Source organism: Struthio camelus, chromosome 3, assembly GCF_040807025.1.
Source record: "Struthio camelus isolate bStrCam1 chromosome 3, bStrCam1.hap1, whole genome shotgun sequence".
NCBI lineage: Eukaryota > Metazoa > Chordata > Aves > Struthioniformes > Struthionidae > Struthio > Struthio camelus.
Window position 1 is genome coordinate 125,604,589 of NC_090944.1, and position 16,093 is coordinate 125,620,681.

The 16,093-nt window shown below is 45.2% G+C and overlaps 1 protein-coding gene and 1 long non-coding RNA gene across 4 annotated transcripts in view; one reads left to right on the forward strand and one right to left on the reverse strand.

The window, feature by feature from the left end:
• STUM (stum, mechanosensory transduction mediator homolog) overlaps positions 1 to 1,556 on the reverse strand; it is a 46,055-nt gene extending 44,499 nt beyond the window's left edge. For 2 of the 3 annotated variants that reach the window (XR_011140487.1, XM_068940142.1), the window contains exon 1: positions 1,244 to 1,545. Coding sequence is in view for 2 of the 3 variants with exons in the window: in XM_068940142.1 (XP_068796243.1) it covers positions 1,244 to 1,445 (202 nt within the window). In the remaining variant the exon portion in view is untranslated. Of the gene's footprint in view, positions 1 to 1,243 lie in introns of all 3 variants that reach the window. The other variant, XM_068940141.1, reaches the window with a different exon arrangement.
• LOC138066874 (uncharacterized) overlaps positions 1 to 16,093 on the forward strand; it is an 82,123-nt gene that overhangs the window by 25,448 nt on the left and 40,582 nt on the right. The gene's annotated exons all lie outside the window — the stretch shown is intronic.

A 16,093-nucleotide genomic window follows, 5' to 3' on the forward strand; every position in this document is an offset into this window, starting at 1 on the left:
CACGTTCTTCAGGGGTCTGAGTACAAGGGCTGTGAACAGAACACACCTGAGGGTGCATGTGGAGGCATATATGCCAATGCCATTCTTTCAAAGGAAAATTCTGAGGTATTTAAAAAGCTTTCCCCTGAAATACATCTGTGTGTCACTTTGAAGAACACACACGCTGCAATAAAAATGGCTTGTACATGTTGCATACAGTATACCGCCCAGGCAACACTGTAATTGGAAGAACTTTAAGAACTGTAGCTACCTTACAGAATTAAGCCATCTGAAATATATGAAGCAGGTAAGGACAGGGCTCTTGAAGTGCAGGGCAAGCTGGGAAAGGCTCCTATGCCTCCAAACAGCGGTTTGCCCAGGAAAGGGTTCAGCAGTGGCCACGCTAGCAGATAGGGTGGCCTGGAACTTACTAGGGGACTTCTGAGGCATGGGCTGATTTTTATTGTTTTTAACCTATTTTGTTTGATGCTAAGGGACTTGTATTTAGCCTTGTGTTCCAAGTGTCTTTGCAGTGCTCAAACTCTAGGCTCCGGCCGGCCTCGCACCGCAGTAAGCAAGGATTTGCTATCGGAAAAGGAAGGAGGGGAAGTACAGAAGGGACTACAACAGCCACAACTGAGTAACCTGTGTTACTTGGCCTGTCATACGGAGAAAGAGCGAATCCCCACAGCTTCCCCAGACCCCCGTTCCTTAGGAAAGCGGTAGGGGACCAAAACCTTTCACAGGTTGCTCTAGGAAAACTTAAGATTAGGAATACCGGCTTTGGGGAGGGGGAAACGTGATCACTCGGTGCCTTCTCCCGCCCCGGGGCGGCACGGCGGGGCGAGGAAAGACCGAAACGCACCCCGCGCCCGTGGCTTTTCCCTCACTGCTTCGACGAGGACGCGAGGGAGCCGCGCCGCAGCCCGCACCAGCCGCGGCGGGGACCCGCCGCCGCCGCCCCGCCCCGCCCCGCGGCGACCGTTGCTCCAACGGCTGCTCGCGCGGCGGCGGCGGCGGCGGCGGCGGCGGGGCGCGCGGACCCCGCCGGGCGGGCCGGGGGCGTCGCCTCCCTCCGCGGGCAAACTTTCCCGCCGAGGCGGCTCCCCGCCGCGCAAAGTTGTGGCCGGCGCCGCTGGCGGAGCTCCCCGCGGCCGCTCAGCGCGCCCCGCTCGCTGCCCGTAGCCTCGGCCCCCAAAACCCCCGAGCGCAACGCGCAGCCCTCGCCCTCGCGGGCGGGCGGGCGGGCGGCGGAGCTCCTTACCCAGCCCGGGCACGAAGGTGTTGAGGAAGAGGCAGATGACAGCCACGGGGAACGGCATGTAGGGGATGGCGGCGCGCAGGGGGCCCTTCTTCTCCCGGACCTGCACCACCACCCCGCTGGAGGGGGCAGCGCCCCGGCTGGGCTCCCCCCCGGCCGCCGCCGCTGCCGCCGCACTCTCCCCGTCTTTGGGAAAAGGATCCATGGCCGGCTCGGCTCGGCTCGGCTGAGCCCGCGGTGGTGGTGGCGGCGGCGGCGGTGTCCCGGCGGGCTCCGAGCTGCCGCTGCCGCCACGCGCGGGGCGGCTGGCGGGGCGGCGCGCGCTCCCGGCCGCCGCGCGACCCCGCCTGCACACGCGCGCGCGGGCGCCTCGTGCCGCCTCCCCCCCCGCCGCCGCGCGCCGCCCCTCACGGCCGTTCCCCCCCCCCCCCCCCCCCGCGCCGGCCACCACAGCGTAACGGCCGCCCGCCTCGGCTGCCGCGTGCGCGACGGCGTCGGTTAAAAACAGCACCTGGGCGCCGCGTGAAACTAGCGCGTTTGGGGGAGGGTTGTTTGGGGGATTTTTTTTTTCTGTAGGTGGTTTTTTGTTTTTGCTTTTGGGGTTTTTTGTTTTTTTTTTTTCTGAAACGTGACAGGACCAGGGGCTACGTAATCTAATCGCCGGGGAGGGGGGGAAAATCCGTTTCGGCACGAGAAGAGCGCGCCGAGGATGCCCTTCCCGCACTTTAAAATAATAGCTGCTCTTTGCAGGTGTAAAGAAAGTGTGAATTAAACCCACGCGCTTGCTCCGTTATTGCCTGAGGAAACACTGCTGTCGAGGGGGAAGAGGTGGAAAAGGGAAGGGAGCCGCGGAAATGAGAAGAAAAAGGAAAGGGAAGGAAAATATAGCCCTGGAAAGTTACCGGCGGTTTGGAGCGGCGTGGAAGTATTCCCAGCGGTGCCGCCACCAGGTGCGATATCCCGCTCGGGCGGGTGGCTGTTGCTCAGCAGGCAGTGTAATGGATGAAACGGTAAGGGCACTTGGACGTGTCCGTTCTTAGACGCGGTGATGAGGCGAGTCGTTGTGGGTAGGGTTCAGCCAAGAAACGGGGAGAAAGAGCAAAGGCAGCAATCCTGGTACAAAACGTGAGCGTGACATACACGCATCAGCGATGGCGGATAGCCTGTGTCGTCTTGTACGTTTGAAAGCGTTAAGGAATTCCTGCGAGGACTTTAAATCCCACCAGCAAATCCTGAAGGGTTTTGTGCGCGCCGCTGGAACCGCACCTGCGTGATTCAACAATTTGACCAATTTCACTGAAACTAGTACAACAGAAATAGTTAGGTAAAGTAGCTTAATGACACGGGCACAGAATGTAGTTGCAAGAGTATATATTTAATTTTTCCACTACCTGAGTTTTGAACCCTAAAAGCATAGACAGTTGGTGTAAATCCCTCTTAACTATGGGGTTGGTTGGTTTGTTTTCTGAGCGTCTTTCATCCAATTTTTTTTTAACTTCCTTTGGATTAAACACACAGTCTAGACATGTTACTGGAGAATTTTAGCCAACCTGGCTTGGCTAGTTAAAATTCTTGTGGTGACATCATTTATTTCTATCGAAATAGTTCCTGACAACCTACTATGTTCCCTAGACACAAAGTTATGGCCTATTATGTTCCCTAGACACAAAGTTATTGGAGGGCTGCACCTTTCCTTTAAAAAGATCTAGTGGAACTGTTAGGAATTCTCCCTTTCTCTGCTGGTTGATGAAACTATAGTCAGGTTACAAATTTTATGGCACGACTGTCGACTAACTAGAGGCTGTACAAAGCCGAATCCGCAGCTGGAACGCTATCAGAAGTTTGCAGTGATATAATTCTATACCCTTGACCAGATGATAAACTGATATAGGTTCTAGGAATGGTGTGTGGGTGAGCCCACATTACCTACATTAAAAGTCGGCAAAAAGCCATTGTGAAAGTAGCCCACATACAAAATGAGAGACTAAGATTAATTAAAACATTATTTTGTCAGAAATGCTTAATAACAGTTTGTGCTTTTATGGAACATTTTCTTGGAATATCTCAAACTGTTTGACAAATGTAAGTTAATTCACTTACCTCTTTAAGATAAGTCAGCAATATATAAGGCTTACTCTACCCATTATTTGAATGCAGCCACTTCTAGACTGAACTGCATTGTTAATTCTGCACTGCCAGCATTCGTGGAACTTTTCAGGCACCTAAGCCAAAAGTTACGACTCTCTCGCTGTATATTAAAGATACCATCAAGTAACAAGTGGTGGCATTTCCAATCTTCTCTACACAAGCAAATTGGGTAGCAAAATTACTGTGTTGCAATTGTCCCATGCTCCTCAAGTAATGCATGATAACCATGCAAAACATCTCATATTGAGCACCCATGTGCTACGTGCTTGTCATTACTTAGGAGGCAAAGTCCTATGTGCGAGAGAGCTTAAGTGAGGAAAGACAGTCATCAGTGAAAAACTAGATTGGGATCTAGGTAAAAAAAATGTGACCCAGTGCCGAACTGTTACGAGAAAAATGAGGTTAACACTTATAAAAAGTAGTAAGATTTGGGAATACTAAGATTTCTTCAAATTCGATCTTTAATACTTGTTTCACTTCTCAGCACGAAAACAGCACAACAAACGAATTTACTTACACATAACATTATTAGCCTTCAACTGAAACAAAACACGTAAAGACGAATCTGTATTCAAACTGTAGTTCGGACTGCAGAATTTTCCTGGCACGTCCTTGTAGCGCCAGTGTATTGACGCACAGAACTAGAGACGCACAGTCACCAAGCCTTCTCCAGACTGCTCCGCACAGTAGTGCTGCAGCAGGCAAACACCGTAAAAATAAAGATCAGCGTTGTAGCTGTGCCTAAGGAGATACGTTTAGTAGTCTAGGAAGTTGAGATACCTTACCCCTGGATGTCTGATGAAAGAGTGGGCACTGCAGTTGGCCGAGAGGGCAAGAAGACTGCAGATCTTATGTAGATGGGTAGGCTTTCCATACTCTTCTAGCTCCTAACACCAAAGAAGGCTGGTCCCTGACTCCTTTTAGTCTTAAAAAGAGTACATGTGGTTGCCGTGTCCTTGTTAAGCAGAGCAGATACCAAGAGCATGAACAGAGAAAGTGTTTCTAAAATAGCCTTGTCTTAGTGCTATCAAGATTTAAGCTGGACCTTCTAGTAGACAGAAGCTGGTGGTCTTTTTTTGACATCCTTGAGGTTAGATATACTGCTTGGGGAGGTTGCTGTGGGAAGTATGTCGTGGAGCTTTGGTCAGCGTTGCAAGAATTTTATGTGAGTCAGACTTGGAAGATATATGGTTCATGGACACCAAATTCCCACTCAGAGCGGGAGATCTCCTAGTGAGAGCAGGAGAAGGCATTCATTGTTACAGCCACTAGTTGATTTTCAAGGAGCAATGACGTGAGATTTTATCATGGGAGCTTTTCCTTCCTTTGGAGGTTTCCACAGTGGAAACATTTTCAGGTATTTCAAACATTTTCATTTCAAACATTTTACAGGTATGGACCTTTTTATTTAGACCCTAGACTAGGGGAGGGGAAATGCTACTAGGCCAAAGGCAAGTTAAAGATCAGCTGGGTGCGTAAGTTTACCCTACTATCACAGAATAACTTTCTAGGAAGTCCTAGGATCTCATCACTGCCAGTTCTCTTGATTTAATGCATATAGCTGTTTTTCCTTCTTCCTAGCTCATAGTATCCATGCAGTCTTTCTTCCACCAAGGAGATTGAGATTGTTATACATCAACCCCACGTGTCTGTGCCAGGGTCTTTAGCCTCTCCTAGTCCATGTTTCTAGCCCTGCTATACAGCCCAGAGACAGAAAATCCACAGTAAACCTTCTGACCATAGAAAGTGGGAGCAGACACTCGGGGGAATCTATTCCTATCGTGACAAGGACAGAACAGATGGGAAAAGAGGACAGGCACTGGAGAAACACTGTATGGACACTAGGGTAGCCCAGAACTACCACCCGTAAGCAGTTCTCCAAGCACAAACCTTTTTTAGCCGTTAAGAGTCATCCAACTTATCCTGAAAGAACAACAGATGCTCCGATTGCAATGGCTTTTACTCCCTATGTAAGGAGCCCAAACAACACAGCATCCAATAAACACGTAATGATACTGAAAGGCCCCTGGTTCTTCTCTGCTATGTTTTGCTTTTCAAGTCCAGTGCCAGCCAGGAAGGCTTTTCCCACATAAACATGCCAGACCCTTCTAGTGGTCCCTGTTATGGAAAGTACCTTCCAGTAGTGACAGTCAAACGTCAGTAGTCTTGGAGTCTGAGAAGAGAGATGACCTTAAGCTAGAGCAGCTGGCTCAGGGTTTGTGCTTTAAATTCTCCAGCCTCAGTCTGCCTACACTCAGGGTTTTACAACAGTCCTTTTGTGAGACAGGAATGGAGATCTGGAGTTCAGTCCCTCGATGGTTGCATCCTGGCTTTAGGTCTGTCACCAGTTCAGTTGCTTCTTGCTGGCATAGGCTAGCGTGGCTTAGGTTTGTTGTCAGCCTGCATCTGTCTAAATGACCCATTTGGCAGCATCTTTACCGTGACCTCTAAGTGTTCAGAGACATTCACTCTAGAACTTACCTGTCACAGCTACAGGTTAACAAAGATGTTAGCTAGCCCTCAGTAGTGTCAGAGAGTTGCACCACATGGAATAAAGAAAACAACCTAACTACAATCAATTTTTACCTTGCCTGTCCACTAACACCAACTGCTTTTCAAATGGGACTCTTTCACTCTGAGCCATGTCCTATTGATAGTTCTCTGCCACTGAAATAATTTTTTTTCTTCCTTTTTCTTTTTTTCTTCCCTTTCAAGAACTTTTTCGGTGGGGAAGGACTTGAGTGACAAAATTTAGAGGCAGATTTTAATCTCCTTCCAGACTTCTCAAAAATCTGTAGGGAAAAAAGGGAATGACTTGGTTAGATGCTTGTTCGATTCATTTCAAATTATCCATATTTTCCTCATTCCTCTTCTATCATGAAAACAAAAGGCACTCAGGGAAAACACCGGAAGGCTAAAGGATATTACATCAGCAGCTACCAGTGCCACATGCAATGATCTTGTCTGTGCAAATGACCACTTGGTAATGTTAAGGCCTAGTCCATTTGTTTTGCCACTGCTTAATTTTTAACAGCCTTGAACATCCTTATCCCTATTTCGGCTTATAGAGGTTCTTTTTAACTCTGTTGAAAAGTTCCTTTTACTCCTTTCTCTAAGCCTAACCTTATTTTCTCCCCCCTTTTACAGTCCCTTTATTCTGTGGAACATTTTACCTTACAACACTTCACAGATCTCTTTGTTATTCTGCTAATGTTCCTATGCTCTTCCTTCATGCTCTTTGATTTAAGCAGGCTTCTCCTCTCCAACCTGAGATAATTATTGATCACAGGCATTATATGATGTTCCTGGGCATTTGATTTTTCTGACTGTGACCAGGAGGTGGTTTCTAGGAGTTAGCTGTTGTGACTTTTAGTATCCTGGATCACTCATTCCTCTTATACCATGATAGTAGATAGGTTGCTTCAGGAAAAGTAGTTATTGTGCTTGGAAATGCCCAAGATTTGCTGTTTTAAACTGTTTGTGTTTTCCAGGCTCAATCCTACACCTCACAAATGCAGTCTCCTTTTTTACCCTGGTCTTTTTCCCACTGGTCACAATCTTCTTGCCTAGCCACTCCCAGTATCTCCATCTGATGATACATTTTCCTCTTCTGCCTTGCTTCACAGCTTCCAGGCCCGGCCTTGTTCAAACACTAACACATTCTTTCCATCCAAGACCAGAGCTTGCTCCTCCATTTGATTTATAAACTTTCCCCCCCTCTCAGTATAATAGTTTGCAGAAGAAAGACACAGAACAGACAGACACAATTTTGTCACCTCTTGTGCCAGATTCTGATCCATCCGTAGCAGTCCAGAACTATCACAAGTCCCATGCATTGCATTTAAGGCACTACCTTGCCAAAATTTAAGGCACTTCACACACAACAATCCCATTTCTCTAACACAGCGTGTGAGTTTCCTGTTAGTCAGTGGAGGGGCAGCACCTGAGATAAGCCAGGAGTTAGCAAGTCTGATTGAGTTCAGCGTCTGTTTCTTCAGTTAAGAATGGGAGAAGCCAACAGGAAATGTCATATATCTTCATCCAGTTAGCATCCTCTCTGCTTCCCACTTTTCAGAGGGCAAACGTTTCACAGATCAGTACCCTTCAAGCAAAGTAGAACCAAGTTTCTATGTCTTCCATTTTCTGCGTGAGTGTATTCTGCCCTAGACTGTTGTTAAAAAGCTGAATACTGTTACCACCACAGAAGATGAAATTTGTCATGATCTGATCCTGGCTTCTCTGAGGGACTTGTACTGTGGTTTATTTTGGGCTTCTGAACTCTGCCCAAGTGTAGTAGGGAAAGATACACCAGTCTCCATAGAGGAGGCACCAACGAGCAGCAGCGGGCAACGAAAATTAAGTAATCAGGAAATATCCAGGCTATGTGGGGAGGCACCTCTTAATATCAATGCCTAAAAGATTAAGCAATCCTGAAAGGTAAGGAGGAGGAATGGATTACCATGTGGGTTGCAGTGGATTTAGGGGGTCTGAGTTCCAGCGTAAGCTGCATTCGGGCAGGTGGGATTCCATTCCTTCTTAACCCTGTTTTGTAGACTTGGATTGACCCCTCAAGGTCATTATTTTTGCAGATGCTTGCTAATACGACTGTGAGATGAGACAGGAACCTTTCGTGTACAAACCATTTCTCTCAGATTGTGTCTGAAGGAAGCAAATTATGATCTGTGACTTGAGAGCAACATGAGAGTCTATCGGGTGAACTACTGCAGAGCCATCATGCTCTGCCTTAAACAAAATTACTCCTCAGATCAAATTTCTTGCCACTTATCTAATACTTTTTTATGCTCAATAAAAACTGATTCAGACAGGATTAAATGTTATGTATTGTAAGACAGCCTTTCCAGAAAGCTGTGAAATAGAAAAACATATGCTGCTCCCCTTTCTTAGCGATTCATTTGAATCATGATGCTGACAGAGGCTGATTTGCCAGCAGATATAAATTTTGATCCTGGAAAAAGGTACCCATCTCTCTGGCAGCTGTGAGGAGTGAAATCCTTTATTTACTAACACAAGAACAGCTGAAATGCATACTTTTCTCATACTGTTCTATGCCTGATCTGGAGGGATTTTAAGAATGAGTTAGAAGTCCAAAAAGCATGAGCTATTCAGTTCTTGTCCTTCTGTTGCCCGTAGCATTTGTAATGTCGATTGGACTGAAATCAGCAGCTAATGTGTTATAGCGCACATCTGAACAGATATCAGACTGTCAGACTTTTGGTCATAAAAAACCTGATATACGTATGAACTATTTAGAGAGAAGTGTTTGTAACCCAGTACCAATTCTCCAAACATCCAGTTTCTTTAGTAAAGAGCAATGTTTTTTGGGAATGTCTTTCTAATTTAAAAAGAAATGGACAAACACCTGTGTGTTACAGCTTATTCCCCAAAGGCAAAAGTGCTAAACACTTGCTGTTTGAGCTCTGCTGTTGTAGTCCATAGTGACAAGTAGCCATATGTAAAGGTGCGCGTGTTTTGTGGTGCATACACAAGCCTTCATGTAGATTCTTCAAAAGTATGTTCTACCGCAAAGGATATACTGAAGTCTATGTGGCAAGCACTGCTGGACAGTTCAGGGATTTCCAGTGGGATGGCGAGTTTTATACCATAGAGCATAAAGAAGTTTTATATTGTCTTACACATGGCTGCCTGGGCTCTTGGTCCACACTGATGGCTTTTGTGCAGTGATTAGCAGAAGAGTAATAGATGTCTGGTCTGTTCAAAGGCACAGATATCCACACAGGCGTATAAGTGTTTCAGTGAGATATGCTGAGGGCACATGAAGGTTTTTGCCTGAGAAATGCTTTCTCTAGATTATTGATGGGCCGTGAAACATTTTAATGATATAATCCAGTGGTGAGGATAGGACTCAACAGCCAGTCAACTTGTGAGCACAATCTCTCGTAGGTGTAACAAGAAACTATGTAAAACCTATGTCCTCTGCTTCCAGTCACTAGAGACTGGTGTGGCCACATATGCTTCAGCAGGTCTATGGCTACGTTTCAGAGAAGTTTCACCTACGCACTGTCAAGTACTGATTGCAGCAGGAATTTTCTCTGATACTGCCACGTCCTTATCTCTGATATGACGAGCAGAGGACTTAATTTTCTGAGACCGTACTCAATCACTTTGCAAATACTACACTAACAAGTAACAGAGAGCTCCCAGATCAGAGCAATGTTCCATGGCTATTTTCTTCTTGAGACAGAAGAAAAATGCTAGTTTTTAAGCTTGTTCAGGCAAAAGAGGAAATTGCAAAGCTTCATCTGAAGCGCAGTGCACCTAATGAATGTTGACAAGAGCTGGGAATGTAAAAATGAAGGTTATTGCAACCAAGAAGGCAAAAATGACAGAAACTCCTTTTCAGGCAGTGATGCAGAGGGACTGAGTGCCCTGTTGTAAGAGGACTCAGGGAAAGCCATGTAGGGAAGGAGGCCAGTGACCCCTGGTTCCTCATTTGTCTTAACAATTCATCTAACTATGAAAGAGTTCTCATACTGTCGATGCACTATCGATCTAAGCCACTGCTCCCTAAGGTATATTTATATTCTTCCTGATATCTATCCACTTCTTTCCACTCCTACTGGATTTGGAAGATTATTTTAAATTATTCCTTGACATAAAAAAACGCACCTGCTTGAATCCCTTTTAATCTAGAACAGGATTAATATTGCATCTGTTCATCTCCTTGTGATTTATTCTCATCCAAGGGAAAGGTGTTCCTGGTACATTGATTTAGAGGACCTGAGTCAAGCACAATGGGAACTTTGGCAGGGAATATCCTCTAAGCCCTGAAAGAGGTGCTCACAGTGGGGATTATTACATTTCTAATTTCCCAGACAAAGAGGGGTAACAGCTAGATGGATTCTGGATAGAGGATGCTGGTGAGCTCAAGGAAAAAAAAAATGCACAGCTGCTTTCGGTTTTGAAAGGCACAAGGAGAGAGGACAGTCTGCAGTTTTCCACCCTTGGATAAAAATGCCTGCTTTCTCTTTGCCTTTTTAGTGTTGATTCAGCTTTTTGCTGTGGCTGAAGATGGGCTTCAGAACTTCCTTTATGGTGAGAGGGTAGCTGGTGATGACCCTCTGCAACCCAAAGCGCTTTTGTGCACTGAAAGAGGCCTAGGGAACTGGTTTGTGCTGAGGAAATATGCATTGAGGTCTGTGTCACAAATAGCTGACAAAATTTCACTCCAGCCTGCAATTCTCCAGGGCTCTGTAGGAATGCTGTCTGAGCCAGCTGGAATACTTATTAATGATGTGGTTGTAAAGACCTGCCTTGCTGAATCATTTCACCAGAGGGTGAAAGATTCAATCCCATGATCTCACCCTAAGCATCTGAGTAGTTTATCTGCAAGACCAGTTCACATCCAAGGTTCCTCTGTTCTTATATTAAACCCTTTCTCTAGTTACTTGAGAACTTTTGCCCCTATGTGCTTACTTGTTGAACAGACTTCTATATTGGATTTTACTGCATTTAAAAGAGCATTTCTAATGTCCAATTAAGCTGGAAAATCCATGCCCAACAGATTTGTTAAGTATGATTCTCTGTCTAGTCATTATCATTAATGAAGTCATAACTTCCTGAGTGATTCTTGTGTGTCCTTAATTAGTACCTCCGTTCCGTATCCTCCCCCTCACTGTGGAAGTCAAGCTGTGGGTTTCTTCCTGGTTCTTGGATCTCTCATAAACCTCAAATGCACTAGCACCTTTCCAGCCCACCAGTTCCTCTTCTCCTGTGGCCCCTCGGGGTGGTTTTTAATGCTCTTGGTCCCTCTGCTGCGGCCAGAGGTGTTCCCCAAAGACAGGTTCTGCGTCTGAAGATGGCCACCTCACATGCACAGGATTAAACTGGCTGCAATTGTGCAAAGTTTTTCCCATGAGAACCTGGATCCTCCTGAATTTTACCTTCCTGTAGCATGTTCATCACGGCCTCTTACTGAGGCCAGACGGGGCTTATTTCGCTCAGTTGCCCATGGGAAATTGGCAGGGTGAAGCATGATGGACCTCACTCCTTTGATTCATACGCTGCTGTATTTTTTTTTAGTTAATTGCTTGATTTTCTGAGACAGATCCCATCTGGCCCTGATGTTTTGTCAGCCTTGTGACATTCTAAAAAATTTTATAACTATTTTTGGCATGATCTCAACTTTTGACAGTATTTCTGCTTTTTTCCCTAGAAAATGTATGGCTGTTCTTGGCAACTTCTCCATGTTCCCCATTCCGTATAAACACTGCGCAGAAAATTTGTTTTATCAGCGCCTGCTTCTTCTGTATATAATTTAGCCTTCTGCCCTTCTGAGGAACTGTCTCCTCAAACATGTCATGTTCTTTGGCTATCTATAATTTTTTTTTCATTGGCGGAAGCATTTGTGCAATAGTTCTGTCAGTCTCCACTTACTGCTTTGCTCATCTGCCCTCCATACACCTTTGGTTTCTTTGTCTCTCATTATAGGTTTCAGCTGACCTCAGGGAGTCTGCCCAGGACTTTAATCCCAAATTGCCTGCTAGCACATGAAAGGAGAATACTTGTGATGACAAGCTTTGCAATTGCTACAGATACCGTGTAATGGTCCAACTGAGGCACAATGGACTTAGTTCTTAATACTTCCAAGACAGATAGATCTAATCCTAAAAATGCTTGAAGTCACTTTCAGATGATCCAGGAGATAGAACACAAGCCTTCGTTTATTCTGCTTATCAAGGAGAAGGTCAAGAGATGATTTATTTGATTAGTGTATATGGATACTTATGCAGAGAGAAGTGATCTGAGAGTCGGGAAGGCTTTTCAGCCTTGTTGACAAAGACACAGCTGGATGGCTAGTGAAGCTAGACAAAAGAAGCCCAAATAAGGTGCAGTTTCTCAGGGCGACCTATAAGATGCCTGTCTGGGTCTTACCAAGAAGGCACAGAAAGTCCAGGTTCCAACTGGCAGGTCCCAAAGTGGTTCTTGCCTCCTTTCATTAATTAGCAAAATTCTCAAGAGTACTTCTGAAGCTGTTCGCCACTGTACTCCAAGCTCCGTTTACCCTCCAAAATGAATTCATAGGTCTGGACATTTTCACAGGCCAGTTCCTGACCGTTACTCTTTTCTGAGATCTTACCAGTCTTCTCTCTGTTTCCACAATCTATTGTGTGTATCACTTCTGTTCAACAGGAAAGCTTTCCAATCTAGCTATTTCTGGTCCTACTTCTGGTAGGATGGCTGAATTCTCTCTACTCATAGTCATCACTGATGCCAATTTTATGGAGAACTAAAAATCTAGTAAATTGTAGGCTGTGTGCCTGAAAGATAAAGGCAGCACACAGACTTGACAATCACAAGCTATTATGTTTCTGCAAGAGTCTGTTACCGCTACCAGGGACAGAAGTGATTTGGTTCCTGTCGGTCTAGTAACATAACAATACTCCAGGGGAGTTTTTAGATTTCCCCCAAATTTCCCCATGTCAGTAGTTCTGTAACCATTTGAACCTTGCTATCTTTTCTATGGGCAAAGACTTTTACCAGAATAGCGTCAAAGTCAACTCCCCTGCTTTCTAAAAAGGAAGGATATATGATCTGAATACCGCAATTCCTTTTAAAGGACTGCCTGAAATAAAATCATAATTGTCTGGATTTGGAGGGACTTCCGGCAGTAGAGCAGGACTCCGTCTAATCCAGCACTATACTAGTTGTTGGGACTTCTAATGGCCCTCTTTTGCTTTGGCTTTCCAAGGATATTTTTATGAACCTCACACTTGTGTCTACGTGTGCCTTCTTGTCTGTGCCAAGATCTGCTACCTATTCTGGCCCTAGTGGTTCCTCACAAAAGAGTAGTACATACCTGTTATCGGTGGTAAGTTCCTAATGACTAGCCTTCTATTGTGCTACTTTTTGTTTTTCAGAACTTTCTTATTAGCACTGGTCAGGGGAGGAGATATCCCATAAAAACCCTATGGATTTGATGATACCAAGGCTGCACCAACTGTGAGAATTGAGAAATACTGGCAACCGTAGTGGAAATTGTGTGGGCAGGGTCTCTCTCTCTCTCTTCATTTAGTCTCTTAGCAACAGCAGGCCCAACGGGTATGGCACTGCTGGTTATGTACTGTCCCCATTGTCAGATGAAGAAGAACAGAAGAGGTTTAGTGCAGAAGAGAAGGGGAAAGGGGGGGAGGAAGAGTCGATAAGAACATGAACCTTAACACACTGGGAGAGGGAGACAGCCTGAAAGAAATGGCAAAAGGTGGTTTGCCTGATACACGACTATCAATGAATGGGTTATTGTTTTAGTAGCAATGGGATGCAGGTGAGAAAAAGGTGTCACGGGCTTTCGGATGGGAATACTTGTGTGCCGCTGTGGGATTCGTCTCAGTCCTTCCCTGTTAATGATCCCCATTGGGGCTTTCCTCGCAGATAAATATCATTAATTAATATCTGAGCCAGGAAGCTCACCTGCTGTCTTTATCTTACCCCAGAAACCTTGCTTGGCTCACCTGTGTTTTGTCTATAGGACAGCTGTGCAAGCCCTGACTGAGACCTCCTTTTCGCGCTGTCCTATGGCTGTATCATAGCACTGAACGAGAGAAATTGAGTCTACCGATGAGATGAGTTTTACCCCATGGGCTGTCCCGGCTTGGATTGTTTGCTTCATTCTGGCAGCGTGTTCTCAGTGAAATTAGCCTTGATCTGACTTTCTTAGCAGGTGTTATGTTATCTGGATCACATTATTTCACCTCCACACCTGTTTCTACCTGGAGTAGGTCTGTAAGAGCCCATTCGTACTGCTCTGTTCCCATAAGCAGCTAAGTCCACCCTTTCGGCCTCACCGAAACAGTATCTTCCAGGTGATAAAATGGAAGACACCTGCAGGCATCTCAGCCACTGAAGCACAGGTGCTGCAGGCGGGTAATACTTGTCCTTTGTTTTGAATGTTCTTTTGTTTGAGGGTTTTCTTAAGATAGGGATAAGGTGCTTCATCCCAGGAACATTTTCGTCTCTGGGAGTGCTGAGTGGAAGACAATTCCTGCAAGAGTAGAGGCAGATGCTGAGTTTTGCTGTGTCAGTCACTTGGATGCCTAAATCCCAGGTCTTTCCTCTGCACTTCAACCTCTTGTGCAATTGGTTTCTAAGGGTCTCTTCCCATGGGTCTCTTCCTGGGGAAGCGTCAGGGGTCCTGGGGAATTTAGTGGGTGACAGAGTACCTAGGAGCTGTGTGTGGCACCCAAGTATGTAATCCTCAGTGCTAAGTCCATGCACTGTAGTGGTGACTTAGTGATGCCAATATTTGTGCCAGAACATCGACTGCATCACATCTGTTAAGTCATTTCCCACATGTTTTCTAAAAGACTGCAACATGGTTGTGTTTATTGCCTAACAGGTAGAAGGTGTTTTTCCTTCGCCAAAAGTAGCTTCTTTGTATATAAAACACATTAGTCTCCATCATAATTTCAAAGAGAAGAGGAGAGGAGAGGAAGATGGATTATGAGTTAAAATGCTCTACTTAACCTCATTGCTCCTACTGGAAAAATGTCAGTGTGTTCTTTTACCTGTAACTGTGCCATTTACATCTTTATACCTCGAGAGGCATTGTGTTAAAGACATTATGAAACATTATAGATGGTGATGGCATGGAAGTAGCATAACTGTAGCTTCTAAAGAGCCTCTTTTTCATAGCCGCCAGGTTGATACTGAATTAGAATGCCTTCAAAATTGAAGTGTTATTTCTCTCCTTACTTTCATAACTTTCCTTTTCTTCTAATGCCACATTAGCACATAAAACAGAGATGAGAAGAAAGGATTTCCATTTTCATTTAAAACGTCCCTTGTCTTAGTGACTGGTAATCCCATTGGGAATAATGACATGCAAAGTATTTGGTATGTCAAAACTAGAGCTTGAAGTCAAAGATGGAGCTCTAGACCGGCTCTCTCAGTCCTGGCTCATAGGTTCAGACTTCAGCTTTTCTGCGAACAGAGACCCTGAATTCTCTTCCAATCTAATTGAGATCCCGTTCTGAGCACTTTGACGTATCTCAGGCCACCACATTTTCTATTCAGCATGTTAACATTTACATAGAACTGCAGAAGGTATATCTGCCCTCCACTCAACTTCAAAAATATGCTTGAAATAGACACTTTTAAGACAGTTGGTATTATATTATAAGGGAAAATTCTTCACAGCTTGCAGCAAGGCTGACAGCACGACGTGATAGACTGATGGTCTCCTGTATCTGATTTCTCTGGGGAGAGAGCGCTCCATAGGTACCGCCTATCTGCAGCTACCGTTGCTTCTAGATATAACTGAGGGTAAACTGAAATGGGAAGAGACCTAATTATTAGTTCCTCTAATTTAGATTGTCCCTAGCAAATGAGCTGTTAACTTTGTGATATATTCCTACAGATACTGGCCTGTTTAACAGGTGCAGATGATAAGTCTTCTGCATTTCCCCTTGGAAGAGTAAGCCACTCTAATACCCCTTTCAATATAGGATTTAAATTATCTCTTACTCAGCTCCTCCTATGTCTGACTGTGCTGCAAATCAGAGAATGAGAGCCTGTAAGCGTGGAGCTGGGGCCACTGGCCCATTGGGCAATAATAGCAGAAATTAAGGAAGTGAATGTACTGAAAAGAAAGAAGAGAAAGATGTACGTGCATGAAAATTGGTTGAAATGCTAACTAAAAGTAACTCTGTGAGAAGCCTAATAGGACAT